The sequence below is a fragment of the Mobula birostris genome, chromosome 31 (assembly GCF_030028105.1).
Source record: "Mobula birostris isolate sMobBir1 chromosome 31, sMobBir1.hap1, whole genome shotgun sequence".
Classification (NCBI taxonomy): Eukaryota; Metazoa; Chordata; class Chondrichthyes; order Myliobatiformes; family Myliobatidae; genus Mobula; species Mobula birostris.
The window spans coordinates 34,214,573-34,242,256 of record NC_092400.1 but is presented as its reverse complement, the minus strand read 5'-3'; the positions used below and the strand labels follow the sequence as shown (position 1 = coordinate 34,242,256).

General features: G+C 42.2%; 2 protein-coding genes across 12 annotated transcripts in view; one reads left to right on the top strand and one right to left on the bottom strand.

Annotated features, from left to right (window-relative positions):
- The window catches only part of git2a (G protein-coupled receptor kinase interacting ArfGAP 2a), a 114,232-nt gene extending 97,650 nt beyond the window's left edge, over window positions 1-16,582 (bottom strand). For 4 of the 11 annotated variants that reach the window (XM_072247448.1, XM_072247449.1, XM_072247450.1 and 1 more), the window contains exon 1: window positions 16,259-16,581. In XM_072247448.1, coding sequence (XP_072103549.1) covers window positions 16,259-16,310 — 52 coding nt within the window. In that variant the 5' untranslated portion in view covers window positions 16,311-16,581. Of the gene's footprint in view, window positions 1-16,258 lie in introns of all 11 variants that reach the window. The other 7 variants (XM_072247454.1, XM_072247455.1, XM_072247456.1 and 4 more) reach the window with 5 other exon arrangements.
- The window catches only part of ankrd13a (ankyrin repeat domain 13A), a 40,946-nt gene continuing 29,517 nt past the window's right edge, over window positions 16,256-27,684 (top strand). The window contains exons 1-3 of the mRNA XM_072247460.1: window positions 16,256-17,300; window positions 22,933-23,068; window positions 27,449-27,573. Of these exons, the coding sequence (XP_072103561.1) occupies window positions 17,208-17,300; window positions 22,933-23,068; window positions 27,449-27,573 (354 nt within the window). The 5' untranslated portion in view covers window positions 16,256-17,207. The remainder of the gene's footprint in view (window positions 17,301-22,932; window positions 23,069-27,448; window positions 27,574-27,684) is intronic.

The following is a 27,684-nucleotide window of genomic DNA, read 5'->3' as shown; positions in this document are numbered from 1 at the left end:
TCAGGGGAGGACAGGGGAGCTTGAAGTAAGTGTTGAACAAACCTCCAGTAGAAATTGTAGAGGCAGGTTCGATATTATCATTTAAAGAAAAATTGGATAGGTATATGGACAGGAAAGGAATGGAGGGTTATGGGCTGAGTGCAGGTCGGTGGGACTAGGTGAGAGTAGCATTCGGCATGGACTAGAAGGGCCGAGATCGCCTGTTTCCGTGCTGTAATTGTCATATGGTTATATAAATCAGTCAATAGCACCATAACATTTTAAGTAACGTTTGGATATTAAACACACAGTGCATATTTTCCCCACATGAACATATAAAATCATTGCAACGCACCAATATCGCTAAATCAGTGGGAGCCCTGGGCTTGTTTTCCTGCAACGAGACTGTCCTATCGAGAGGTGATGGGAGACAGCGATACTCAAAGGGGGTTCCTTATGTCCAGTCTATTCCGCAATTTAGTTTTTGTTACCTTCATTTCAGAGATATGTTGGAAGCAACGCTTTCGGTGCTTCTGTGGCTATCTCAGGATATTTAGCCTTGATTTTGATCCAGAATGCCGGCTGAGATGTTACGTCAAACATACTTTTCAGCCTGCCGTCATTTGCAAGTTCAAGGAGTTGATCTCCTTCCCACACTGACATGGACGACACGCACGTATTGACCTCACGTGTGTAATGGCTCAACAGTGGGCGTGACAGGGAATGAGGAAAGGTGCAGCTGACTCATATCGTTTCCTCGCAGCACAGTAGTGCGTGCTCTGCGGCCCGGTGGTTGGGGACTGCTGTACTAGAGAGTACCCGTGGCTGTCCACCTTAACAATAAGTACTCCGGGGGGGGGCAGACGCGGGGAGGACCTACCTGAGGAAGTATCAATGGTCGCGCCTCTGGCACAGAATCTGGCCCTATGGCTCAGGAGGGTAGGGAAAGGAAGAGGATGGCAGCAGTGATAGGGGACTCTATAGTTAGGGGCTTAGACAGGCAATGGATGGTAGTTTGCCTCCCAGGTGCTAGGGTCCAGGATGTTTCTGATCGCATCCACAATATACTGAAGTGGGAAGGTGAACAGCCAGAGGTCATGGTACATATTGGTACCAATGACATAGGTAGGAAAAGGGAGGAGGTCCTGAAAGCAGACTACAGGGAGTTAGGGAAAAAACTGAGAAGCAGGAACTCAAAATCTTGGGATTACTGCCTGTGTCATGCGACAGCAAGTATAGAAATAGAGTGAGGTGGAGGATAAATGCGTGGCTGAGGGATCGGTGCAGGGGGCAGGGATTCATATTTATGGATCATTGGAACCTCTTTTGGGGAAGGTGTGACCTGTACAAAAAGGACAGGTTGCACTTAAATTCAAAGGGGACCAATATCCTAGCAGGAAGGTTTGCTAAGGCTATTGGGAAGAATTTAAACTAGAATCGCTGGGGGGTGGGAATCGAACTGAAGAGATGGAGGAAGGGGCAGTTGGCTCACAAATTGAGAAAGCTTGTAGACAGTGTGAGAGGGAGGACAGGCAGGTGATAGAGAAGGGATGCGCTCAGACCGATGGTTTGTGATGTGTCTATTTTAATGCAAGGAGTATTATGAACAAAGCAGATGAGCTTAGAGCGTGGATCAGTACTTGGAGCTATGATGTTGTGGCCATTACAGAAACTTGGATGGCTCAGGGGCAGGAATAGTTACTTCGAATGTCACACTTTAGATATTTCAGAAAGGACAGAGAGGGGGGTAAAAGAGGTGGGGGCGTGGCACTGCTGATCAGAGATAGTGTCACAGCTGCAGAAAAGGAGGAAGTCATGGAGGGATTGTCTACTGAGTCTGTGGGTGGAAGTTAGGAACAGGAAGGGGTCAATAACTCTACTGGGTGTTTTTTTATAGACCACCCAATAGTGACAGGGATATCAAGGAGCAGATAGGGAGAAAGATTCTGGAAAGATGCAATAATAATAGGGTTGCCGTGGTGGGAGATTTTAATTTCCCTAATATTGATTGGCATCTCCCTACAATGAGGGGTTTAGATGGGGAGGAGTTTGTTAGGTGTGTTCAGAAAGGTTTCCTGACAATATGTAGATAAGCCTACAAGAGGAGAGGCAGTACTTGATCTGGTATTGGGAAATGAACCTGGTCAGGTTTCAGGTCTCTAAGTGGGAGAGGATTTTGGAGATAGTGATCACCAATTCTATCTCTTTTACCATAGCATTGGAGAGAGATACTTTATACTTTCCAAACAATTGATACTCGAGTGTACAATCATCACAGCAATATTTGATTCTGCTCTTCGTGCTTCCTGGAGTACAAATCGATAGTAAATATTAAAAATTTAAATTATAAATCATAAATAGAAAATAGAAAAGGGAAAGTAAGGTAGTGCAAAAAAACCGAGAGGCAGGTCCAGATACTTGGAGGGTATGGCCCAGATCCGGGTCAGGATCCATTCAGCAGTCTTATCACAGTTGGAAAGAAGCTGTTCCCAAATCTGGCCGTGCAAGTCTTCAAGCTCCTGAGCCTTCCCCCGAAGGGAAGAGGGACGAAAAGTAGATAGGAACAGTTTGGAAAGCATTTAATTGGAGTAAAGGGAAATATGAAGCTATCAGGCAGGAACTTGGAAGCATAAATTGGAAACAGATGGTCTCAGGGAAATGTACAGCAGAAATGTGGCAAATGTTCAGGGAATATTTGTGTGGTGCTCTACACAGGTACATTCCAATGAGACAGAGAAAGGATGGTAGGGTACAGGAATCATGGTGTACAAATGCTGTTGAAAATCTAGACAAGAAGAAAAGGTTAAAAAAACTAGGAAATGATAGAGATCTAGAAGATTATAAGGCCAGCAGGAGGGAGCTTAGGAATGAAATTCGGAGAGCCAGAAATAGCCATGAGAAGGCCTTGGCAAACAGGATTAAGGAAAACTTCAAGGCATTCTACAAGTACGTGAAGAGCAAGAGGACAAGACATAAGAGAATAGGACCAACCAGGCATGACAGTGGAAAAGTATGTACATCTCCCCTGGTTCTAGCAAAGGTACTTAATGAGTACTTTGCTTCAATATTCACTACAGAAAAGGACCTTGGCGATTGTAGGGATGACTTACAGCAGACTGAAAAGCTTGAGCATATAGACATTAAGAAAGAGGATGTGCTAGAGCTTTTGGAAAGCATCAAGTTTGATAAGTCACCGGGACTGGATAAGATATATTCCAGGCTACTGTTGGAGGTGAGGGAGGAGATTGCTGAGCCTCTGGCAATGATCTTTGCATCATCAGTGGGGATGGGAGAAGTGCCAAGGGACTGGAGGGTTGCAGGTGCTGTTCCCTTATTCAAGAAAGGGAGCAGAGATAGCCCAGGAAATTATAGACCAGTGAGTCTTACTTCAGTGGTTGGCAAGTTGATGGAGAAGATCCTGAAAGGCAGGATTTATGAACACTTGGAGAGGCATAATATGATCAGGAATAGTCTGCAGGGCTTTGTCAAAGGCAGGTCGTGCCTTACAAACCTGATTGAATTTTTGAGGATGTGACTAAACACATTGATGAAGGTAGAGCAGTAGATGTAGTATATATGGATTTCAGCAAGGCATTTGATAAGGTACCCCATGTAAGGAGACATGGGATCCAAGGGAACCTTGCTTTGTGGATCTAGAATTGGCTTGCCCACAGAAGGCAAAGAGTGGTTGTAGACAGGTCATATTCTGCATGGAGGTCGGTGACCAGTGGTGTGCCTCAGGGATCTGTTCTGGGACCCCTTCTCTTCGTGATTTTCATAAATGACCTGGATGCAGAAGTGGAGAGATGGGTTGGTAAATTTGCTGATTACACAAAGGTTGGGGATGTTGTGGATAGTGTGAAGGGTTGTCAGAGGTGGGACATTGACAGGATGCCAAAAAAGTTCAACCCAGATAAGTGTGAGGTGGTTCATTTTGGCAGATCAAGTATGATGGCAGAATACAGTATTAATGGTAAGGCTCTTGGCAGTGTGGAGGATCAGAGGGAACTTGGGATCTAAGCCCATAGGACACTCAAAACTGCTGTGCAGGCTGACTGTGTGGTTAAGGCAGCATACGGTGCCATGGCCTTCATCAACCGTGGGATTGAGTTCAAGAGTCGAGAAGTAATGTTGCAGCTATATAGGACCCTGGCCAGATCCCACTTGGAGTACTGTGCTCAGTTCTGGTCACCTCACTACAGGAAGGACATGGAAACTACAGAAAGCATGCAGAGGAGATTTACAAGAATGTTGCCTGGACGGGGAGCATGCCTTACAAGAATAGATTGAGTGAACTTGGCCTTTTCTCCTTGGAGCGATGGAGGATGAGAGGTGACCTGTTAAAGGTGTACAAGGTGATGAGAGGCATTGATTGTGTGGATAGTCAGAGGCTTTTTTCCAGGGCTGAAATGGCTGCCACAGGAGGGCACAGTTTTAAGGTGCTTGGAAGTAGGTACAGAGGAGATATCAGGTGCAAGTTGTTGTTGTTGTTTTTGTTTTTTTTAAAACACATAGTGTTGAGTGCATGGAATGGGCTGCCGGCGACGGTAGTGGAGGCGGATACAATAGGGTCTTTTAAGAGGCTCATGGATAGATACATGGAGCTTAGAAAAATAGAGGGCTATGGGTAACCCTAGGTAATTTCTAAAGAAAGTACACATTCGGCACAGTATTGTGGGCCAAAGGGCCTGTATTATGCTGTAGGTTTTCTATGCTTCTACGCCTAAAATTAAATCACTTTCATGTTTAGAGGATAGAATGTGTGCACTGCCAAACTGAATAGCAAAATAAATGATGGGAAGAACTATGTTGCCTAAGAGACTAAGCTTCCAGCATAAACTGAACAGATGGCTTTGATCTTGCTAATGTAAACTGTAAAAATAACTGGTTCATTAACAATTTAATGTTAAACAACAAAGAAATCAGCAGGCTTTGAAATTTGGGTGTCATCAGTAGATATGTAAAGACAGTTCAAAAATTGCTCATATAAACAGCTGAAGATGTATTAAACTCAATAAGCCACAAAGCATTTCTCAGGTTATCCCACAGCACGTAACATCACAATCCATGGCTGGTTAGTACCCAGTTTCTAAGATAATAGACTGTTGGACTAACCAGCCATGTTTTGCAGGACAAGGGTGGGGATGAGTTTCCAGAACAATGTCTTTCTATTGGATTCACTGTGTCTAATGAGAACGGGGATGAAATTTCTCTACTACATTACCAAGACAGCCTTAGCTACAATGTGAGACACACTTCCACTCAGTCAATACTGTCATTTTCTTCCTAGACCAACTGCACAGTATAGGAATATTAACCTCAGATAAGCTACTTTATAAAACGGAACTTAAATCAACACTTTCATTAGCTGTTCAGTTATCTAAAAAAAAATGCAGCATTATGGTTGGTACTGTCTTTCAGACCAGATATTAAACTGAAACTTTACCTGGATATCCAGGCAGCAAAGAGTACAAGAGTGAAAATGGTTGATAATTTTACAAATGGGGAAAGCCTGCAGATTTTCTTTAAATACATATTTATTCATGCATGAGGATATTGCTCATCAGACAAAAATGTGCTCCCCATCTCCAATTGTACCATTTACTAAGGCCCCAAATCCTCCCCCACCCCACCCCCAAACAACCAATTTTTACAGGAGCACCACTGACAGTGTCCTGACCAGCTGCATTATCACCTGGTATGGGAATTGCAAGGCGTCTGGCTCAAAGTCCCTTCAAAGGATTGCGAGGACTGCTGAGAAGATCATTGGGGTCTCTTTTCACCTATCTGACATATTTATCAGGAACACTGCGTACACTGGGTCCTTGGCATTGGCAAGGATCCCTCCCATGCATCCTACAATCTCTGTGACAAACACCCCACACCATCAGGCAGGGGGTATCATAGCATTAGGTCGAGGACTGTTAGGATAGAAAATAGTTTCTTCTTCCAGGCTGTGAGACTACTGTGCTCCCTGCCACCACCCAGGTTTCATCACTTAAAAAACACCAGTAGAGTTATACTGTTTACTTCTAAACTTGTTGTAAATACACCTTATGCTAAATGTCAATCTTTCAGAAGATATTTTATTATTTGGTATTTGTTACATGTATACTACGGAATGACAGACTTGAAATTAATTTCAGACAGCAGTTAACAATCAGTGTGCTTGGAGGAATACACAAGTCATACAGCATTTTAAGTTTATTTAATTGACTGAATTTAAAACTCCAGCTGCTGCAGTATGATTTATACTTGTGTAACTGGATCTCAGACCACAACTCTGCATTTCCCCATCAAGTAGATTAACCATTAAAGCACTGCACACAGTGTGAAAGTATATAAAGGGCAATGCTTTCAACTTGTAGGCAATTCTGATGGATCAATAATTGGATGCAAAACATCAAAGTAACCAAAAGAGGGATATAGTTACATCATGTCTATGGTTTCAGCAGAAGTAATACATCTCCCACAACATGCCACATCTAAAAGAGCCATCCTTCAAATTTTGTGTAGCATTAAATACAATCTCCTTAAAATCTTGTCTAGCCTTTCACATAAATCAGTATTCATCTATACCTCCAGCAATTTGGCACAGAGACAGTAGTTGGTAAACCCTATCTCACTGAATATAATGATGTTATAATCCAGAGCAATAGGTCAGGACCTTCTGATCAGTCTAAATTAGCCCAGAACAGAGACTGGAGTTGCAGAGTGTAATGCAAACTAGTTTTCTTCAGACAATCCAACAATTTACTAAAATAAAAACAAACAATGTGAATTATACTACAGATAAAAATCATTCAAGAATACAGAAAGCCACTGCTGAATTTTGTCAGTTAATAGAACCAGCTGACGGAGAAATTAGAAATAATGACGTAACTATCTCACAACATAGCTTACTCATGTGGTCACACTTAGTGCACTCTAGAAAGTAACCAAACACTTCTTATGAGCATAACTCAGTACTTGCATCACCTATTGTCTCTGAGGCTTAACATGTGTCTCAAGTTATCCTGTAACTAGGTGGAATTGTAGACAAATACATTTTTAAAGACGCCTGCCTCATTAATTAATGAATGTGAGAGACCAAGGCAGTATCTGTGATGCAGGCTCTTTCATGTGAAACAAACTGTTTCTCTTTCTGCAAATACTGCCTAGCCAGAGTGTGTCTAACAGTTCATGTTTTCTTTTCAGATAATGACCATCTCCAGTTAAAATAATCCCAAACAAAATTCACTAACAAATTACCAAATTAATTGAAAACAAACAAGATGTCTTCCCAATTTACTGGTACCTCCTGGATTTACAATGAACCAGAGGAATAGATAAAGGACTCAATTATGAAATTCGGAAACTTACAACATAGAAGTCCCAAATCCCACCTATGTTGTGTGAAACCTTTCTTCTTTTACTCCATTCTAATCTCCCAAATACCTTCAATCAAAAGGCCAGTAACTACCATCCTCTCTAAAGTGCAATAACTCCATCTGAAGGATCTCAACGCTGTAGTTGTTTCAAGTATTTCTTCCCTCAGACCTTGTTTTACAAAAAACAGATCCAGATTAGCCAATGTTTACTCAACTAAACTTCTCCAGCTATGACTAAACCCTCTTAAATCTCATCTGCACTTCCTCTATACTGTCACATCCCTCCCATATATGATGACTAAATCTGTGTGCAGTATTTCAGTGATGCACTAACATTTTACACCATGCCCTAGTGAGCTCCAACACAGACTGGGGGACTGCTTTATCACGAGCCTTTGTTCCTTCCAGCCAAAAGACAGGATTTCCCAGTGGCCACCCATTTCAATTTGACTTCCCACTACGACACGTGGGACCATGGCCGCCTCCTCTATTGCTATGATCAGGACACAGTCTGGAGGAGCAACATCTCATATTCTCCATCCAACCTAATGGCATGAACATCATTTTTTCTAACCTGGTAATTTCCCCCCCCCCCCCACCCTCTTTTTCAATCCCCCATTCCAGCTTCCCCTTATCTGCCCATTAGCTCCCTCTCCTCTCTCCTTTTCTTTCTTCCACGGTCCACTGCCCTTTCCAGCAGATTTCTCTTTCTTTAGTCACTTTACCTCCTCCGCCCATCACCTTCCAGCTTTTTACTTCACTCCCCCCCCCACCTACCTTCCCCCTTCACTTGGCTTCACTCATCACCTGCCAGCCCCCCCACCACCAACAATCGTATTCTGGCTTCCTCCCCTTTCCTTTCAAGTCCTGATGAAAGGTCTCGGCCCAAAACGTCGACTATTTATTCCAATCCACAGAGGCTGCCTGATTTGCGGAGCTCTTAAAACAGTACTTGTGTTGTTCAGGATTTCCAGCATCTGCAGAATTTTGTGTTTAAACCATGCTCTTATCTTCCAAGCCTCAGCCAACAGAACAAAGCTATATGCTCTCAACTTATTTTTCTGTCCCATACATTCAAAATCACTGAATATGAACTACAAGGTCCTTTATTCCTCCAAATATTTTGGCATTTCATATTTGAATATTTCTATACCTCGTTTGCTCTCACTAAATAAACTGCATCACACTTATCATTTTCCCCCAATGACCAGTCCACTAACTGCATTTATGTAGACTGCAGGAAGCAAAGAGTACTCGTTACAAGTTTTGATGCTTTTACACAAAAAAAAAAATTACCTTTTTTTATGCTTAGAGTTCAAATTTGCAGTAACTAAGCATAACAACTGGTACCTAATCAATAAAATTCTCTACATTAATTTTTAACTATGTTTAAATACATTACAATAAAACAACTGAGACATTTAGACGGGTGCATGGATAGGAAGTGGTGCATGCAAACTCGATTTCAATGTTTAAGAGAAGTTTGGATAGGTACATGGATGGCAGGGGTATGAAGAGCTATGGTCCCAGTACAGGTCAATGGAGTAGGCAGTCTGAATGGCTTGGCATGGATTACATAGGACAAAAAGCCCGTTTCTGTGCTATATCTTTTATGATTCTAAAAGAATATGAATGAAATGAAGGCAAATGGGACTAATATAGATGGGCACACTGGTTAGCAAGGATAGGTTGGGTCAAAAAGCCTGTTTCTATGTTGTATGGCTCTACGACTCTAAATATAACATCTTGATTACAAGAACACGCAGAGCCTTGGAAACAGCACGCAATGTGAATAGGATATGCTGATAAAAAGTTTGGTCACCTTTCTAAACTTATCTAGAAAGAGCACATTAATTTTGATAATCTATCAAATGACAGAAATCAACATGTGGCTTACTGCATTTTTAATGATTTTCTCGTCAGTTTGCTCAACAACAAACTAATATTTGCTATGAGCCTATAACCTTTCTCCAAAAGGTGCCAAAGAATCCTCTCCAATAGTTTGCCAACCACTGATGCAAGACTCATTAGTCTATAATTCGCAACAGAACAGTTGCAAATTTCTAATACTCTAGTGCCACTGCTGTGGCCAGTGAGGCCACAAAGATCATTGTCAATGCCCCAGCAATCTCTTCACTTATTTCCCATAGCAACACATGCAAAACGCTGGAGGAACTCTACAGGCTAGGCTGCATCTATGGAAAAGAGTAAACATCCTGTCTGGCCCTGGAGACTTACAATCCTAATATTTTTCAGAAGCCTCAACACTGCCCCTTTCTTAAATTCAACAACTTACACTGACTTCATGTTATCAAGGTTCCTCGTGATAATATGAAGCGAAGTGAACACTGAAGCAAAGGTATTCATTAAAGCAGCGGTCCCCAACCTTTTAGATTAGATTAGAGCCCTGCGCGGGCACTTGTGTGCGCATGCCTGTATGTGCCGATTTTTTTCTACAAATCGTTTTTAGTGATTCTGTTCAGTGAAACGACACTGTACATACATTATTTCTACTTTATATAGGCTGTGTATTTATCATATCATTCCTGCTTTTACTATATGTTAGTGTTATTTTAGGTTTTATGTGTTATTTGGTATGATTTGGTAGGTTATTTTTTGGGTCTGGGAATGCTCAAAAATTTTTCCGAGATAAATTAATGGTAATTGCTTCTTCGCTTTACGCCATTTCGGCATGAAAGGTTTCATAGGAATGCTCTACCTTCGTGGGGGAAATACAGGACAAGGGTGGTCCTGTATGGGACAAACCAATTTTGTTAATACAGGACAGTTGGCAACCCTGGGGGGTGGGGGGCGGGGGGTGTTAATCACGACCGGAATATAGGTGATAAGTCAACTATAAGTCACTTATAAGTGGCTAATACACTCGATTTCGCTTCTAAAAGGGTTTATCTAACGAATTTAATATTGAACACAGCGCACATTTTCCTCGCATGAATATAGTGATAAGTCACTTATAGGTCAATAGCATCATAACATTTTAAGTAATGTTTGAATATTAAACACACAGCACATATTTTCCCCATATGAACATATAAAATCATTGCAACACACCAATATCGCTGAATCAGTGGGAGCCCTGGGCTTGTTTCCCTGCAACAAGACAGTCCCACCGAGGGGTGATGGGAGACAGTGATACTCGAAGGGGGTTCCTTATGTCCAGTCTATTCCGCAATTTAGTTTTCGTTGCATTCATTGCAGAAAACCCCGCTTCGCAGAGGTATGTTGGAAATAGAAGCAATGTTTTCAGTGCTTCTGTGGCTATCTCAGGCTATTTAGCCTTGACTTTGATCCAGAATGCCGGCAGAGATGTTATGTCAAACATACTTTTCAGCTCGCTGTCATCTGCATGCTCGAGAAGTTGATCTTCTCCCCGCGCTGACATGAATGACGTGGACGTAATGACCTCACGTGCGTTCAATTCAGCAGTGGATGTGACGGGGAACGAGGAAAGGTGCAGCTGACTCATAACACCAAATCATATCGTTTCCTCGCGGCCTGGTGGTTGGGGACCACAGCATTAAGGACCTACTCCCACCTCCACCTCCAAGCATGTTTCCTCCTTTATTCCTGAGCTATCCTACCCTCACATCCTCCTGTTCTTCACACAAGTGTAGAACACCTTGAGACTTTCCTTAATTCTACTCACCAAAGCTTTGTCATGTCCCCTTCTACCTCTCCTAAATTCCTCAATCTCTTTTCTAATTACATTATAACTTTCAAGAGCCCTCTGATTTCTTAAACCTTAACTATGCTTCCTTCTTCCTCTTGACTGAATGTTCCACTTTTGTTAACCATGGTTCCTGCACCCTACCATAATTTCCCTGTCGCAATGTCCCCATGCAAGTACTCCCTAAGCAACCTCCACATCTGTTGTGAATGTTTCTGAGAACATCTGTTCCCAATTTATGCTCTGTTCCTGCCTAATATACTCCTCCCCCAAACCTCCAATTAAATACCTCTCCATATGGCCTGTTTCTAACCTTGTACATGACTATACTAAAACTCAAGAGTTCTGCTCACTGTCCAGAATGCTCTCCTACTGAGAGATCTGTCACCTGGCCATGTTCATTGCCTAGTACAAATCCAGTATGGCCTCTCTTGTAGTTGACCTGCCCACATATACCAGGAATCATTCCATCAAATTTGCCTTTTCTAAACCTTCTGCATGGAGTTTCCAATCATTATTTTTGCACTACCAAAATCTGCCTGCTTCTCTGCTCCTCAGTGTCTCAGTGGCTACTGAAGGACACAAGGAAGACTCCAGAAAGAATGATTGCTCCCTTTCTGTTTCTGACTTCCACCTACACTGACTCTGTAGACAATCCTGCCACTATCTTCCTCCTTTTCTGAAGCTGTCATACTCTCTCTGATTAGCAATGCCATTCCCCCCAACTCTCTAGACCCCCCACCTTTTGAAACATCCAACCTCCAGAACATCCGGCAGTCAATCTTGCCCTTGTGACAGCCAAATCTCTGAATGGTCACAAAATCATAATTCCATGTTCTAGGTTCTTCATCCTTATTCTTAACACTTCAAGCATTGAAGTGAACACATTTCAACCCATCCATCTGACTGCATTTATACTTATGTCTATCCTACCGCTCAGTCTCTGCAATGCCAACTGCTACATTATCTGGCCTACCACTCTGGCTCCCATACCATACCCCTGCCGACCTAATTGAAACCCTTGCAAACCTTGCTCTAGCAAACCTGCTCGCAGGACATTGGTTCCTCTCGAGTTCAGGTGTAACCTGTCCCTTTTGCACAAGTTGTACCTTCCCAGAAGTTATCCTGATGATCCACAAATCTGAAACCCTGCCCCAACTCTTCAATCACACATTCATCTGCCATATCTTCCTATTTTTACTTTTAGTGGTGTGTGGCACAGACAATCCAGAGATTGCTATCCTTTTAACTCTTCAGAACCCATCCTTTACCTACCCATGTCATTGGTATCAATGTGTACCATTGCTTGCCCTCCACTTTAAGCATGCTGTGAACTCTATCTGAGAAATCTGACCCTGGCACCCGAGAGGCAACATTTACCATTAGGGAGTCTTGTTCTTGTCCACACAATCTCCCGTCAATCAGTGCAGTATTTTATAAGTTTGCCAGACCACCAGACGGTATTTGGTGCTGACTTTTGTCACCGCCCATATTTAAATTTTCTAAAGTGGTCTGGTTTGCATAATGCAAATAAGCTAAGCGTTTTCTGAATGGATACAATGACCCAAGGCAAAGAAATATAGTAAAGCAATGCCCAATGTTCAGCTACTTATGGAAAACATTTCACACAAACTATTTGCTCCAATCATAAAGACAGACTTGTTACTAATACCCATATGTAGAATTCAAAATACTCTCTCATTATCTAGCAAACATCTTGAAATCACTGCTTAGGTTCTTTTGTAGTCCAAGGATGTGGTGTCCAAAGTTCACATATTCAAATAAGGATAGGAAGAGTGAAACATTGGTGTAGACATTGACATTCCTTCTATCATGTTAACTTTAGCTCGAGAAATAATCAAATACTCTTTTCTCTCCTCCAAGGAAGGTAACCCCAGCTTCCTGAGAATTTAAATAGTTTGAGTTTGCTCAAAGATTCCTAAACAAAATTAGAAAACTGAAGGTAAACAAAGTACTTCAAGTAGCACGAAAGAAATAATTAGTAAGTAGGGGAGAAAAACTGAAAAGGAATACGGAAAGAGTTAAACTAATAATCTTGCCTGGAATATCACTGTGCGCATTTTCAATAGAAATCAGTTGAACACAGCGTGGTCTTTTTGATGCCTTCACATCATGCAAAATAAAGATATATTTAAATCATGTTTGCAAAGGTAATTTGTGTAACTACTATCCAGAAAAAAGCTTGTACTTCAGCTCTTGTTCTTCCCCAGTGAGAATACAGCAAATTGAAAGCTGTAATCTGTTTTAGACTCCCAAATAGCAGTTTTGATACAGTTCTCTCTAAGCAGCCTGAAGATAACCATTATTATATAATGGCAATACCACACATTGATTTCTGTAGTAATTGAATATGGCTGTCTTCAAAACACACAATCTATTATGGTGCCTTCAATAATTTAGTTTACAAAGTTACATAATGAACAAGCAGGAAAAGTAATTTCTTTTGTGTAAATGCAAGAAAATTTATAAAAGAATACACACAATGATGACTTTGCCCTCAAACCTTAAAAGCAATCTTGAAAAGTGTCGAAAGCTCAGATGCCATCTTGCAGCCATCTTTATTTTGTAATTCAGTATATGTTGTACTTTCAGACTTAACAAATACTATAAGCATGGGCCAAAATGCCTAAGTAAGTTCCTTTCCTAACAATATCATACAATGGAATCCATTACTACTGGCACAAGCAATTGACAAGGCATGGTGCTATAAACCAAGCACACACTTTGTAAACCACACTAGGATTATTTTAAAAGCCTGGCAACAAGACAAACTTCTGCCATCTCCAAAGGAATTCTACCACAAAGCATATCCTTATCTCTCTCTCCCATCTTCACTTTCCACAGTGATTGCTCCCTCCGCAATTGCCTTGTCTATTCACCCATTGCCACAAATCTCTTTCCAGACACTTATCCCTGCAAGGGGCCTAAGTGCCACAGCTGCCTGTACGCCCCTCCCTCACCTGCATTGAAGGACCCAAACAGTCCTCATGGGCGAGGCAACACTTCACCTGCAAATCTGCAGGGGTCGTCTATTGCGACCGGTGCTCCTGATGGGTCCTCCTCTACATTGCTGAGAATTGGGCACCCACTTCGTCAAGCAGCTCCACACCATCCGCCACAAGCAGGGCTTCCCGTTGGCCAAACATCTCAATTTCAATTCTCATTTTGACGTGATGATCCATGGCCGCCCCTTGTGCCAAGAGGTCACCCGCAGGGTGGAGGAGCAACACCTTATATTCCACTTGGATAGCCTCCAACCTGATGGCATGAATATTGATTTCTCCTTCCAGTGAACAAATTTCATCTTCCCCCTATTCACCACTCTGACCTTTCACTTCTCTCCTGCCTATTACTTCTCCCTGGATCTCCACCTCCTTCCCCTTCTCCTATTTTCCACTCTCAACTCCTATCAGATTCTTCCTTCTCCAGCCTGTTATCATTCCAATCCACCTGGCTTAGCCTATTACCTTCCAGCTGGCCTCTTTCCCCTGCCCCCTGATTTTTTATTCAGGCATCTCCCCTCTTCCTTCTCAGCCTGAAGAAGGGGCTCAGGCCAAAATATCAACCTACTCTTTTCCATAGACGCTGCCTGGCCTGCTGAGTTCCTCCAGCATAGTGTGTGTTGCTCTTGACAAACTTTCACTGGTTTGGGCAAGGAAGAAAAGTTAAAGTATCATTCCTCATTATCACACGTGCTATGTCATATAACATGGGCGATCATGCTCTCATGACCATGATTGTTCCTGGTAAATTTTCCTACAGAAGTGGTTTGCCATTGCCTTCCTCTGGGCAGTGTCTTTACAAGACGGGTGACCCCAGCCATTATCAATACCCTTCAGAGATCGCCTGCCTGGCGTCAGTGGAGACATAACCAGGATTTGTGATGTGCACCAGTTGCTCATCCGGCCATCCACCACCTGCTCCCGTGACCCCGATTGGGGGCTGAGCAGGTGCTACACCTTGCCCAAGGGTGACCTGCAGGCAAACAGAGGGAAGGAGCCCCTTACACCTCCTTTGGTAGAGACATATCTCTACCCTGCCACTCAGGTATCATTCGTAAGTAATTTAATTTACATCATGCAGCATTTATAAATACAAAATCTGATATACATTAACCCAAAGCAAAACAATGTTTTGTAGAAATCTCCTGAAATGCTTACAAAGTGTGTTTTCTTCAAATAAATAGCAACAAATGGCAAATTAGTCATGTAAATTTATACTAGAAGGAACATCAAGAACAGAACATGTTTGTTCACAACAAACTTTAACAACATCCACTCAATGTGAAAATCAAAGATCTGCAGATGCTGGAAACCTAAGGGAAATAAAAGAACATGCTGGAAAAAGCCAACAGGTCAGGCAGAAACTTTTACTTATTTACTTTAGATATCACCAGTTCTTCCATTTTCTACTCAGATTTGTCTGTTTCAGTGTTTTTTTAAAAAACTTTCTCACTTTGGATGAAACATTAACACTGTCACTCCTTCTACTAATAGTGTTTGGCCTGTAAATATTTCTAGCATTTCTTGTCTTTGTTTAAAACACCTACACAAGTAGAGTGCAATAATTTTCCTGTCATTCATTCACAGACCCCAAGGCCCACAGAACATTGTCAACCCACAAATAACAGGAAATGCTGAATTTACATGCTCAATGGCATTTGACAATACAAGTCATTTTTGTACTTTTTGGAAAAAAACATTACCAGATAATTTGTACTGTACCCCTGTAATATTTAACTCGCGCACTTAACATTGTTTATGCATGCACGATTCATTTGTATGTCTAATTCTTTCTTTTCGTGGTGATGGTGTGTTAGGTGTACTACTGTGGTTTGCACCCTGGCCCGGAGAATCGTTGTCTCGTTTGGGAGTATACATGTATATAGTTAAATGACTATAAACCAGACTTAGCGAAGGGGCTGATGATGAAGGAAGACAGAGTGGGGGAAAAATTAGTTGATAGCACCCGAAATATGGTGGTGAAGAAATGAGTGAACAAAAGAGTGGCTGGAGGATGTATAAATGGTGAACAGTTCCAGACTGAGACTAGACTGCAGCTTTCACGCGTGTCGAACTTCCCTCACTTCCTCTCTGTAACGAAGGACTAAACCTTGCTTGCATTTCCTCTCTCAGCTGCCAGACCCAGCGCAGCACGAATGTCTGAGCCGCCAGCCGCCTACCCACACCGATCCACTCACCGGGGACACCGCAGTCGGCGCAGATGTCGTTGCTCCTCAACCTTTTCGACATGGACAGCCGATAAATCGCGCCACTCCAGATTTTTTTTCTCTCTCTCTTTCACAGAGGGAGGAGGAAAAGGAGAGGGGGGGGGAAGTGGGCAGTAAAACGTGCGGAGCGTTGCCCGGTACGAACTGCGCCTGCTTGACGTTAACGCCGACCCGCCATCAGCACCAAGAGTGGAGCCGGGCTTCCAGCCGCCGCTGCCGCCGCCGCCTCCGCTCTCATCCCCGGCCCTAGCTGCCTGGAGACGCAGATTGGCATGACGGGATGTCGGAGGACCGCTAGGCGCAGTCCGCCCGTGCGCATGCGCCCAATGCCGGCCCAACCACAACCTCATCCCCGGGGGGGGGAGGTATCTGTAAATATTAAGGATTAGCATGGACAGTGAACCTTTCATACACAAGAAGACATTAATTTTGATCAATTATAGTAAAATACCATGCACACGATAACATTAGCCATGTTATGTTAAGTTCTTCGAGGGAAATAGAGTTTGTAATGCCATCGGCTTTACCTACTACCAACACAGGGGTCCGATTTGGAACTAACCACAGTGAAAGGGAGGAACGGGGTGGCTCTGCTCCCCAACTAATTAATGTTTTAAAACATTAAATCAAAGCTTCTGGATCCGCCGAGCAGCAAGAAAGTGCAATATTTTATGATACGTTTCTTTGTGAAAGTATAGAATTTAGCAGTGTCTGGGAGAGGCGCCGGGGTGTTTGCGTGCCCCCTCTGATCTGTGCGAAAGCATTTCCTTGTTGCGGATCCTTTTCCTGTAAAGTTTGGAAAGTTTGAAAGTTTTAATTTTCCCCAACCCCTTCCCCCTCTGCCCGCACCGTGCCTTGATTTGGAGGAAAAGAACGGAGGGCAGGGGGTCTGCGTGGATGCTGAGGCTCAGCTACAAGGATGTGTACATTGGAAGACATCAAGAACAAATACAGGCTCCATCTGTACGTGTGGCACAACCAGTACAGAGAGGTTGAGAAGGAACTAAAACAGGTAGATCAATTATACAACAGAGAATGTTAATCTATTCTTTATTGTACAACGTTATGATGGAAGTCATCTTTGTAGTGGCTGTTTCGAAAATCCTATCAACTTCCTGGATTGTCTTAACAGATTTTCAGGTGGCGTCTATTTTGAGCGCCGGGTTTCATGTCTCCAAGTACACTTGGTTACTCAGTTTCCTGATCGAATCGGTTCCCTGTCCCATTCAATTGTTATCGAAATGGTCGTGAACGGGATTTTCGTGATTAATTGTAAAGTGGTCCCGGCCGGGGCCTAATTTTTCAGTTATTCCGTAGGTAGGGGCAGGTTCTGTGTTACAAGCAGTTGAATCTAAATTAGTTATTGTTAATGTGTGGTTACGATGCTGGGGATGATTAATGGAGATGTCTGATCAACACATTTCCCTCTTCTGAGTTCATGATTTGTTATTAACGATCTCGTTGATTTTTTTATAAGATCTTTTGGAATTAAGTGAAAAGGAGACATTAGCAGTTAAAGTAAGATCATTTGCCACAGAAGGTGATCATTCTGTCATTCATATTTATACCAAACCTTCACTCCATTTTCCCAATTGTCCACTAAGTTTTCCCATCGAACTTTCTGTCCACTTCCACGTTGAAAGTTGCTATGAATCGGTTTGCTATGAATCTCAAGTAGTACACAGCAGAATGTCGCAACCTGCTGTGTCCATTTTTGCAAATGAATCTTCTACTTCTCTTGCATCTTCTGGTCCAGCAAACATTTCCACTGGAAACAATTTCTTCCTGTGTTCTCCCCACTGCAATCGTTTGCTCGAAAGAAAAGAACTCCAGTCCCCAAAATCCATCATTTCCGATACTATTCTAATAACTCTTCCTTTGAAAGCCAATAACATTCTTCCTGAAATGTACTTCTCAGAATTAAAGGCACTATTTCAGCTAAACCCAAGTAAGCATTCTGTACCTCCTTGCTTTTCATAATTGATAAACCCAAGAATTCTTCATGGTCATCTTCAAAGATTTTGTGTCTTAAACTCCTTTTCATTTCTTACACTTTAAATGGAACTGTTGGTTTTGCTTTGCAAGATGCTTCATTACACATTTCTCTACAATAAATCTCAATTGTTATCCAGCTCTTTTTTCTGTTTTGTGAGGGATTCTGGAACCATTTCAGATGGATGAGATGAATGTTTTTCTCAGAGAGGGGCATAAGTCTTTGAAACCCCTTTTCTCAAAATGTAATAGAACATAATCATTATCACTACCTCACTATTTTTGCTCTCTCTGTGCACTACATAATTTTCTCTCTATATACAGTATATAAAATTTGTAATTTATAGTGTATTTTTTATATTGCACTTTTCTGTCACTCCAAAACAATAACTTTCACAAAATACATCGGTGATATTAAACCTTATTCTGTTTCTAATTCTGAAGAAGATTCTTAGAATATTTTCAAGATAAAGGTAGACTTATTCTTGAAAGACGAGGGCTATTAACAGATAGGATTGTGGAATTAAGATTACAAGCAAATCAACTTCAATGTCAAAGTCAAAGTAGATGCATTATCAAAGTATGTATGCGTCACCCAGAGATTCGTTTTCTTGCAGCTATGCACAGCAGAACAAAGAAATACAATAGAATCAATGAAAAACTATGCACAAACAAAGACTGGCAAACAACTGCTGTGTAAAAGGAGGCAAACTGTGTAAATACCAAAAGTAATAACACAAAGTAAATAGATAATACTGAGAACGTGAGTTGTAGAGTCCTGGAAAGTGAGTCAGTAGGTTGTGTTCAGTGTTGGGGTGAGTGAAGTTATCCGTGCTGAGCCAGGAACCTGGCGGTTGAAGAATAATAACTGTCCTTGAATGGCAGAGCAGGTTTGAGGAGCCACATGATGTACCTACCTGTTATAGGACAAACATATATATTCAGCTCATTCATTTGAGTTCAAGCAGATCAAATTCCATCAATCCTACTGCTCTTCTCCTTCTTACCTTTAACTACAGCAATGTGCTCTCTCTCACATGTCCATCAGCTTCCCATTGGTTACTTTTGCCTACATTAAGGAATAATTTACCAGAGCCAATGAACCTACCGGTACATCTTCTGGAGCACCCAGTAGAAAACCATAGGGAGAAGATACAAAGTCCAGTACTTGGGGGTTAAACATATCAAAGTTAACAAGTGCAAAGTAAATTTATTATCACAAACAATCCTGTGATTCATTTTCTTGCAGCCATATTCTGTAAATCCAATAGCCATAATAGAATCAATGAAAGACCGCACCCAACAAAGCTGTCACCAGTGTGCAAAGGACAACAAACTATTTTTTTGTGATTCAAATTCTTATTATTATTTATTCTTATTTTACAAAGCAGCACAGCATATCATAGAGCAGATAGAGTACAGCATATTTGCACAGCCATCCCATGACAGGAAAACAAGTAAAATTTACAAACAGAAAGAAGTTCTAATTTAAGTTTAAATTAACATACAACCAAAATTGATCCCACGCGCCTTGCACTTTTCCCTCACTGTTAATTCTTCCCAACATGTGTTCATGTGATGAAAATCTTAATCATTTCAGGACAACAAACTTTGCAAATCCAAAAGGAAAAAAAAAGAAAGAAAGAATAATAAGTAAGAAATAAATATCGAGAACATGAGATGAAGGGTAATTGAAAGTGAGTCTGTAGGTTGTGGGAACAGCTGAGTGAAGTGAAGTTATCCCATTTGGTTCAAGAGCCTGATGGCAGAAAGGTAATAATTGTTTCTGAAGCTGGGGCGTGGGTTCTGAGGTTCCTGTACCTTTTTCCTGATGGCAGCAGCGAGGAGAGAGCATGGCCTGGATATATCTAGTGCTGACTGTCGAAATGAGAAGAGAGCATGGCCTGGGTGTACCCGGAGCTGAAGGGGTAGCAAAGCTAACGGCTGCATCACCCTTCTCCTGTTATTAGTTGGTATTCCTGGATGCATTGCCATCCTTGTAAAGACTGCTGCCCTTTGTTGCATAAACTTTGAAATTATGTCCTGGAAACCCAAATTCACCTTTAGTTGTATATTCAAAAAGGACAATCAGTGATTCCAACATTGACCCTGATAAAGACTACTTCCTTACAATCTGGATATCAACTGTTTTGTGTCACTTAGCTAATTTCATGTCCATGTCTAATGCCCATCTAATTCAACTTGCTTAAGTTTATTATGTAGCACTAGACAGGGGTTCCCAACCTGGGGCCCACAGACCCCTCTGTTAATGGTAGGGGTCTGTGGCATAAATAAAGGCTGGGAACCCCTGTGACTAGATTCAAAGAGATTTACAGCATAAAAATCAGCGTTTCAGCCCAACTCGACCATGCCAAGCCAGATGCCTTCCTGAGCTAGTACTACTTGCCTGCATTGTGCCCATATCCCTCTAAACTAGCGGTTCCCAACCATGGAGCCTTACCGTTAACCCAGAGGTCCTTGGAGACCAGGTTAGGAAACACTGCTCTAAACCTTTCCAAGCAATGAAACCGTTCAAATGTGTTTTAAACTATAAATTGTACCCACCTCTGTCACTTGCTCTTTCATAAACCCACCGCCCTCTGTGTGGGAGAGTTTGCCATCAGGTCCCCTTTAAATAATTTTACTCTCACCTTAAACCTGTTTTCGAATCCCCTATCCTGGAAAAAGATTGTGACCGTCCACCTTCCCTATTCCACTCAGCATTTTATAAACCTCCATTAGGGCCCCCCTCAACCTCCATCGCTCCTAGCCTATTCAGTCTCCTTATAACTCAAGCAACAATCGTACCGCAGGAGAATTGCAGAGTACTCCAGGTCTGTCTCACCAATGTTCTCTACAGCTCTGGCATCAGTTATAACAAACATGCTTCGACATCACAGCAACTTTTCTGAACAAGATATAGGATACAGGGATCAAAAACACAAATTATGAAATTTCTTTTAAAAAAATCATTAGGTATTAATATCGATCTGGTAAAATGGATTCAGCAGTGGCTGGATGGGAGACGCCAGAGAGTAGTGGTGGATAACTGTTTGTCAGATTGGAGGATGGTGTCTATTGGTGTGCCTCAGGGATCTGTACTGGGTCCAATGTTGTTTGTAATATACTCTAATGATCTGGATGAGGGGATGGTAAATTGGAATAGTAAGTATGCAGATAATACTAAGATAGGTGGAGTTGTGGATAATGAAGTAAGTTTTCAAAGCTTGCAGAGATATTTAGGCCAGTTAGAAGAGTGGGCTGAAAGATGGCAGATGGAGTTTAATGCTGATAAATGTGAGGTGCTACATTTTGGTAGGACTAATCAAAATAGGACATACCTGGTAAATGGTAGGGCATTGAAGAATGCAGTAGAACAGAGGGATCTAAGAATAATGGTGCATAGTTCCCTGAAGGTGGAATCTCATGTGGATAGGGTGGTGAAGAAAGCTTTTGGTATGCTGGCCTTTGTAAATCAGAGCATTGAGTATAGGAGTTGGGATGTAATGTTGAAATTGTACAAGGCATTGGTGAGGCCAAATTTGGAATATTGTATACAGTTTTAGTCACCGAATTATAGGAAATATGTCAACAAAATAGAGAGAGTACAGAGAAGATTTACTAGAATGTTACCTGGGTTTCAGCACCTAAGTTACAGAGAAGAGTTGAGCAAGTTGGGTCTTTATTCTTTGGAGCGTAGAAGGTTGAGGGGAGACTTAATAGAGGTATTTAAAATTATGAGGGGTATAGATAGAGTTGACGTAGATAGGCCTTTTCCATTGAGAGTAGGGGAGATTCAAACAAGAGGACATGAGTTGAGAGTTAGGGGGCAAAAGTTTAGGCGTAACATGAGGGGGAACTTCTTTACTCAGAGAGTGATAGCTGTGTGGAATGAGCTTCTAGCAGAAGTGGTGGAGGCAGGTTCGATATTGCCATTTAAAGTAAAATTGGATAGCTATATGGACAGGAAAGGGATGGAGGGTTATGGGCTGAGTGCAGGTCGGTGGGACTAGGTGAGAGTAAGTGTTCGGCACAGACTGGGAGGGCTGAGATGGCTTGTTTCCATGCTGTAATTGTTATATGGATATATGTTTAAAATTCCTTGCTTCGGTTTGTTTTGTCTCCTATTCTTACTGCCCATTACACTACTGTTGTTTAGGGCAGCAAAGAAGGTCCTCTAACTCTTGTCTGCCCATACCGTCACACATGTAGAAGGATGTGACGGATTAGAAGGATTCTTCTTTGCTCTTTCGGTAACAATTATTTTTTGACCAGTCAGGGTTGTTGGCCCTGAGCTTAAACCTCTGAACCTGGAGGACCGGTGCACCATTCTTAGTCTGGCCTCTGCCCTTTGACCTGTTTGGCATGGCTGGCCCTACCAAGAGTCAAAGCACAAGGCCCTGACTCCAGCCAGCATAGCTCTCCGGTCATTGAGGCACATGAGACTCCGAGCCCTATGACAAGGTTGTAGTTCTCTTGGAGGGTTGTCTCCCTTTGGGAAGGTGTTACTGCCTTAACTGACATCCCCTAAAAGAACACAAAAAAGGCACTGAAACTGAAACATCCCTGATATGTGGATTGATGCTCTGTCGCGAGGCATATTCAGCCACTTTCAAAATGAATTTCTTTACTTCATCTTTTTGCTCCCACAGCACGACGTTGAAGCAGTTGATCCAAGGGGTCGGACACCATTACACCTCGCCGTCTCGCTAGGACACCTGGAATGTGTTGAAGTGCTACTTCAAAACAATGCCTCTGTTATTAAGGAGAATGCCAAGGGATGGACAGGTCAGAAATGCTTAACAATCAGCCCAAATCAATTGCAATATTTGAGATCATGGGACAACCTGAGATACGAAATTTCCCTCTAAATTTTTTTTTATAGCTGCACGAACCAATAGGAAATTTTTACACGGCCTGAAAACCATGCAGCACTTTAAATGTTTCAATTTGTAATATGCATACTATGAATATTTAGAATGAAAACGGTGTCAGTGTTCAGCAAGCCAATGGTTCATTAACAATGAGCTACTGACTTCCATTCTGTGTTTATTGTTACAGTTTGTAGCAGTGTTGTAACTTGAAACACTGACAATGTAAATAGGTTGAATTTCTAAAATGTTTCAAAGTATTGGCTGTAGTACATTTATTAGTTAGAACATTTATGGATTATATTCATTAACATATAATTAATTACAGAGCATTTCACAATTTGAATTTATTTAAATCTAACATCCATCCCACAACGCGGTGGAGCAAACATCTTTGTGTTATGACTCCGTCGCAATGTACAGGCATGTGAATTTATAAATCTAGTGGCTTGTAGAAAGAAGCTGTCCCAGAGCCTGTTGGTCCTGGCTTTAATCCTGCAGTACCTTTTGCTCGACGGAAGCAGCTGAAACAGTTTATGATTGGGGTGACTGGTGTTTTTACATTATTTTAACATGGATTTCAAAATTACATTAACATTGTATAAAAGCAAATTCCCACTGTGTGGAAACAGAGGCTGTGCGCGCAGGATCATTGCAGTTACTGCGCGGCCACGCACCCGCGCAGCTCAGAGGGAAAGCAAGTAAAATTGAAAAGGGCATGTTGTAAGTCAGGGGAGTTTCCTCCGAGGGTAGACCTGTAACAGTCAATCTGGATCTGCCTTTCTCCTTTCTATTTTTGTGCTCTTTTTTTTCCTCATTTGGTGAGGAAGTGCAGGCCTCTGACAACAGTGGTAGAACTGCAATTTGTAATGTGGGGAACAGCACTTTTCAAACCACACCCTTAGAGTCTGTGGTCAAATGGCAACCAGTAAGGCAATACAGACACTTAAGAAGAGAAACTTTTTTTTAAGCAAACCAGGCAGTATCTCAGCCACCAACAAAATACAGTGGATGTGGTCTCATGGACGGGCTCATTGTCCCCATAATGAATACCCGACTAGTTTCCCTCTCCAGATTTGTTAAGAGGAAATTACAGGAGGAATTTTATAAGAGGTTCTTTAATAGCTGAAGCATTAGGTCTTCCCTCATGCTTCGCCAAGACCTATCCCTTTGTTGTGGAGCGTTGTGACCGACAAGCAAAAAAGTTTCACAGCCCTTTCACAGAAAGGCTACAGCAGCTCACTTACCAAGGGTTGTATGTAAAGTACAAGCATGTGTTTATATACAGTACATTCAGTGTAGACACTGGACATGATACATACTGAGGCAGAGAGAGACTCAGACAAAATGGGTCTACATGGGGAACCCTGGTTAAAGAGTTAACAAGTGGCTAAAAAGTCTTGAGGTTGAAAAGTTATGAGGAAGTGCAAGCTTCTGCTCCTAAATATGAATGAAACATAGGGGTGTGTTCAAAATTGTGCAGTGACAGAGCACAAGAGAAAATTGTCAAGCTGTAGAAAGTTGCAGCTTTTTCACAAGGATAATTCCAGGAATGAAAGGGTTATCATACGAGGAACGTTTGGCTCTGGGTCTGTACTCACTGGAATTCAGAAAGACGAGGGGGTATCTCATTGAAACCTGTTGAATGTTGAAAGGCCTAGACAGAGTAGATGTGGAAAGGATGTTTCCTATGGTGGGAGAGTCTAGGACAAGGGGGCACAGCCTCAGATAGAGGGGCACCCTTTCAAAACAAAGATGCAGAGAAATTTCTTTAGCCAAAGGGTGATGGATTTATGGAATTTGTTGCCACATGCAACTTTGGAGGCCAGGTCGTTGGGTGTAGTTAAGGCACAGATTGATAGGACATGGCATCAAAGGTTACGGGGAGAAGGCTGGGAACTGGGGTTGAGGAGGAGAGAGAAAAATGAGATCAGCCATGATTGAATGTTGGCGCAGACTCAATGGGCCAGGTGCCTAATTCTGCTGCTATGTCTTATGGTCTATGTTTGAAAAGGCCTTGGAGGAGGGTGAACACAAGGATTTTTAAATTCTTTCCATTGGGAAGGATTGAGTATATATAAGTGGGGATGGATGTTGATTAAGTGAAACACAATGGGAAATAGGGTATCAGTAGATGTGTCTTCGACATTGAAACTTCTTAAATTCTCGCAGGCCTCAACAGGCCAGATGCAGACAGGATGTTTCTCCTGGCTGAGGAATCTGGAGCCTGAGGTCATAGTGTCAGAGAAAGCTTCAGGCAATTAGGACTGAGATGAGAAGTTTCTTCACTGAGGGTGATGAATGATTGGAATTCTCTAACCTAACCTTAAGCATTTAATTACCCATACTTAATTGCCCTTGAGAAGATGGTGAGTTGCCTTCTTGAACCGATACAGTTGTCGAGGTGTGGGTACAACCACAATACTGGTGTTGAAAGAGTTTCAGAATTTTGACCCAGCGGTGGTGAAGGAATGGCAAAATAGTTCCAAATCAGCATGGTGTGTGGCTCGGAGAGCATCTTCCAGATATTGGTGCTGCCCTTGTCCATCGTGCTGGTGGACGTCATGGGGTTTATCTTGGTGAGCTGCTGCCAGGCATCCTGTAGATAATGCAATGGTTGAGAAAATGAATGGTAGTGGGTGGAGTGCCTGTCAAATGGGCTGTTATGTACTGTACAGTGTCGTGTTTCCTGAGTGGTGTTAAAGCTGTATTCATCCAGGCAGGTGGAGAGTATTCCATTACTCTCCTGTTTTGAGGCTTGTAGATGGTGGACAGGCTTTGGGGAGTTAGGAGGTGAGTCACTCACTGCGGAACTCCTAGCCTCTGACCTACCCTTGTAGTCACCTAGGTACATATATAAGCGACACAGTAGCATGGTGGTTAGCATAACATTTTACTGTATCAGCGACTGCTTCGTGATGTGAGAGATTGTGCTTGTTGCTAAACATTGTGTAATCAACAGTGAACAATTCTACTTCTGACCTTACAACTGAATGAAGGTCATCTATTTATTTATGAATTGAGATGCAATGTGGAATCGTCCCTTCGGGGCATGCCGCCCAGCAACCCTGCCCGAATCGTGGGACAGTTTACAACACCAATCAACCTACAAGCCGGTATGTCTTTGGACTGTGGGTGGAAGCTAGAGCACTCAGTTACCCCCCACAGTTCTCCATGTGGTATCGAGAAACTGTGGGGAAAAAAACAAAGATTTTGTTTGATACAGCAAAGACTAAAGGCTCTGACAACAATTTGGCGATGGAACTGAAGGCTTGTATTCTGCAACGCCACGCTCTTGGCAAAGGAAACCCAGGTAATCACTGGGAGAATGTACAAGCTGCTTACAGAGAATGGCGGGAATTGAAGCCAGGTCGCTAGTGCTAACCACTACGCTACCGTGCCGCCCTGGTGAAGCATCTGAAGAAAGTTGTGCCTGGGTCACTACCCTGCAGAGATGTCTTGTGGTGAGATGATTGACCTCCATCCATCTTCCTTTGAGCTGAATATGATTCCGTCTTGCAGAGGTTTTTCCTTCTGCTTCCCATTGGCCAGGGCTCCTTGATGTCATACTTCATCAAAAGCTGCCTCAATGTCAAGGGCAATTGCTCTCTCTTCACCTCTTCTGGTCATATTTGGACCAAGGCTGTCTGAGCCAGGATCCGAATGACTTCACATTATTGACTAGCCATTCTCTTACTTTGCTGATGATAATGGCGAGGCTGATGGGGAGATGATTGGCTGGGTTGCATTTGTGGGACAATTGGTCAATTTCCACATTATCGAGAAACTATCATTGTTGTAGCTGACTGAAGCAGCTTGGCCAAGAGCACGCCAAGTTGTGGAGCACAAGTTTTCAGTCCTATTGCCAAATTGTTGTCAGAGCCCTTGGTCTTTGCTGTATCCAATGTTTTTTGCTGTTTCCCGATACCATGTGGAGTGAATTGAATTGGCTGAAGATTGTCATCTATCATGCTGAGGATTGACTGTACACTTCTGGGAAGATTCTTACAAATATTTTGGTTTTGTCTTTTGCATTGATGGGCAAGACTTGCTGTGAATGGGGATTTTTGTGGAGACATCTTCACCAGTGCATTGTTTAATTGTGCACAGCTGCACAATTCATGCACAACTGAATGTCGTATATTTGATAACTTTCCTGCAAAGCGCCCTATGCTTCATTAACGATGTCAAATAAATCCACTTTGCTGTTGTTGGTACATTAAAAGTTAACAGGCAACTCAACTAGTAAGTACACTACTAATTGTTAATTCCAGCTTTAATGTTCCATTCTCTTCAGTTCTGCAAGAGGCGGTCAGCACAGGAGATCCCGAGTTGCTGCAGAAAATTCTTCAGTATCGGGACTATAATAGAATAAACTCTCATCTCAATGGAGTTCCAGAACTGCTTAACAAAATACAAAAGGTAACAACTGCTCTAACACCAGACCATATTCACAGTAATGTATATGGGCTATTCAGTTCAAAAATTTCATTTACGTAATGAAATTTTATTTGCAAAAGGTAACATCTGCTC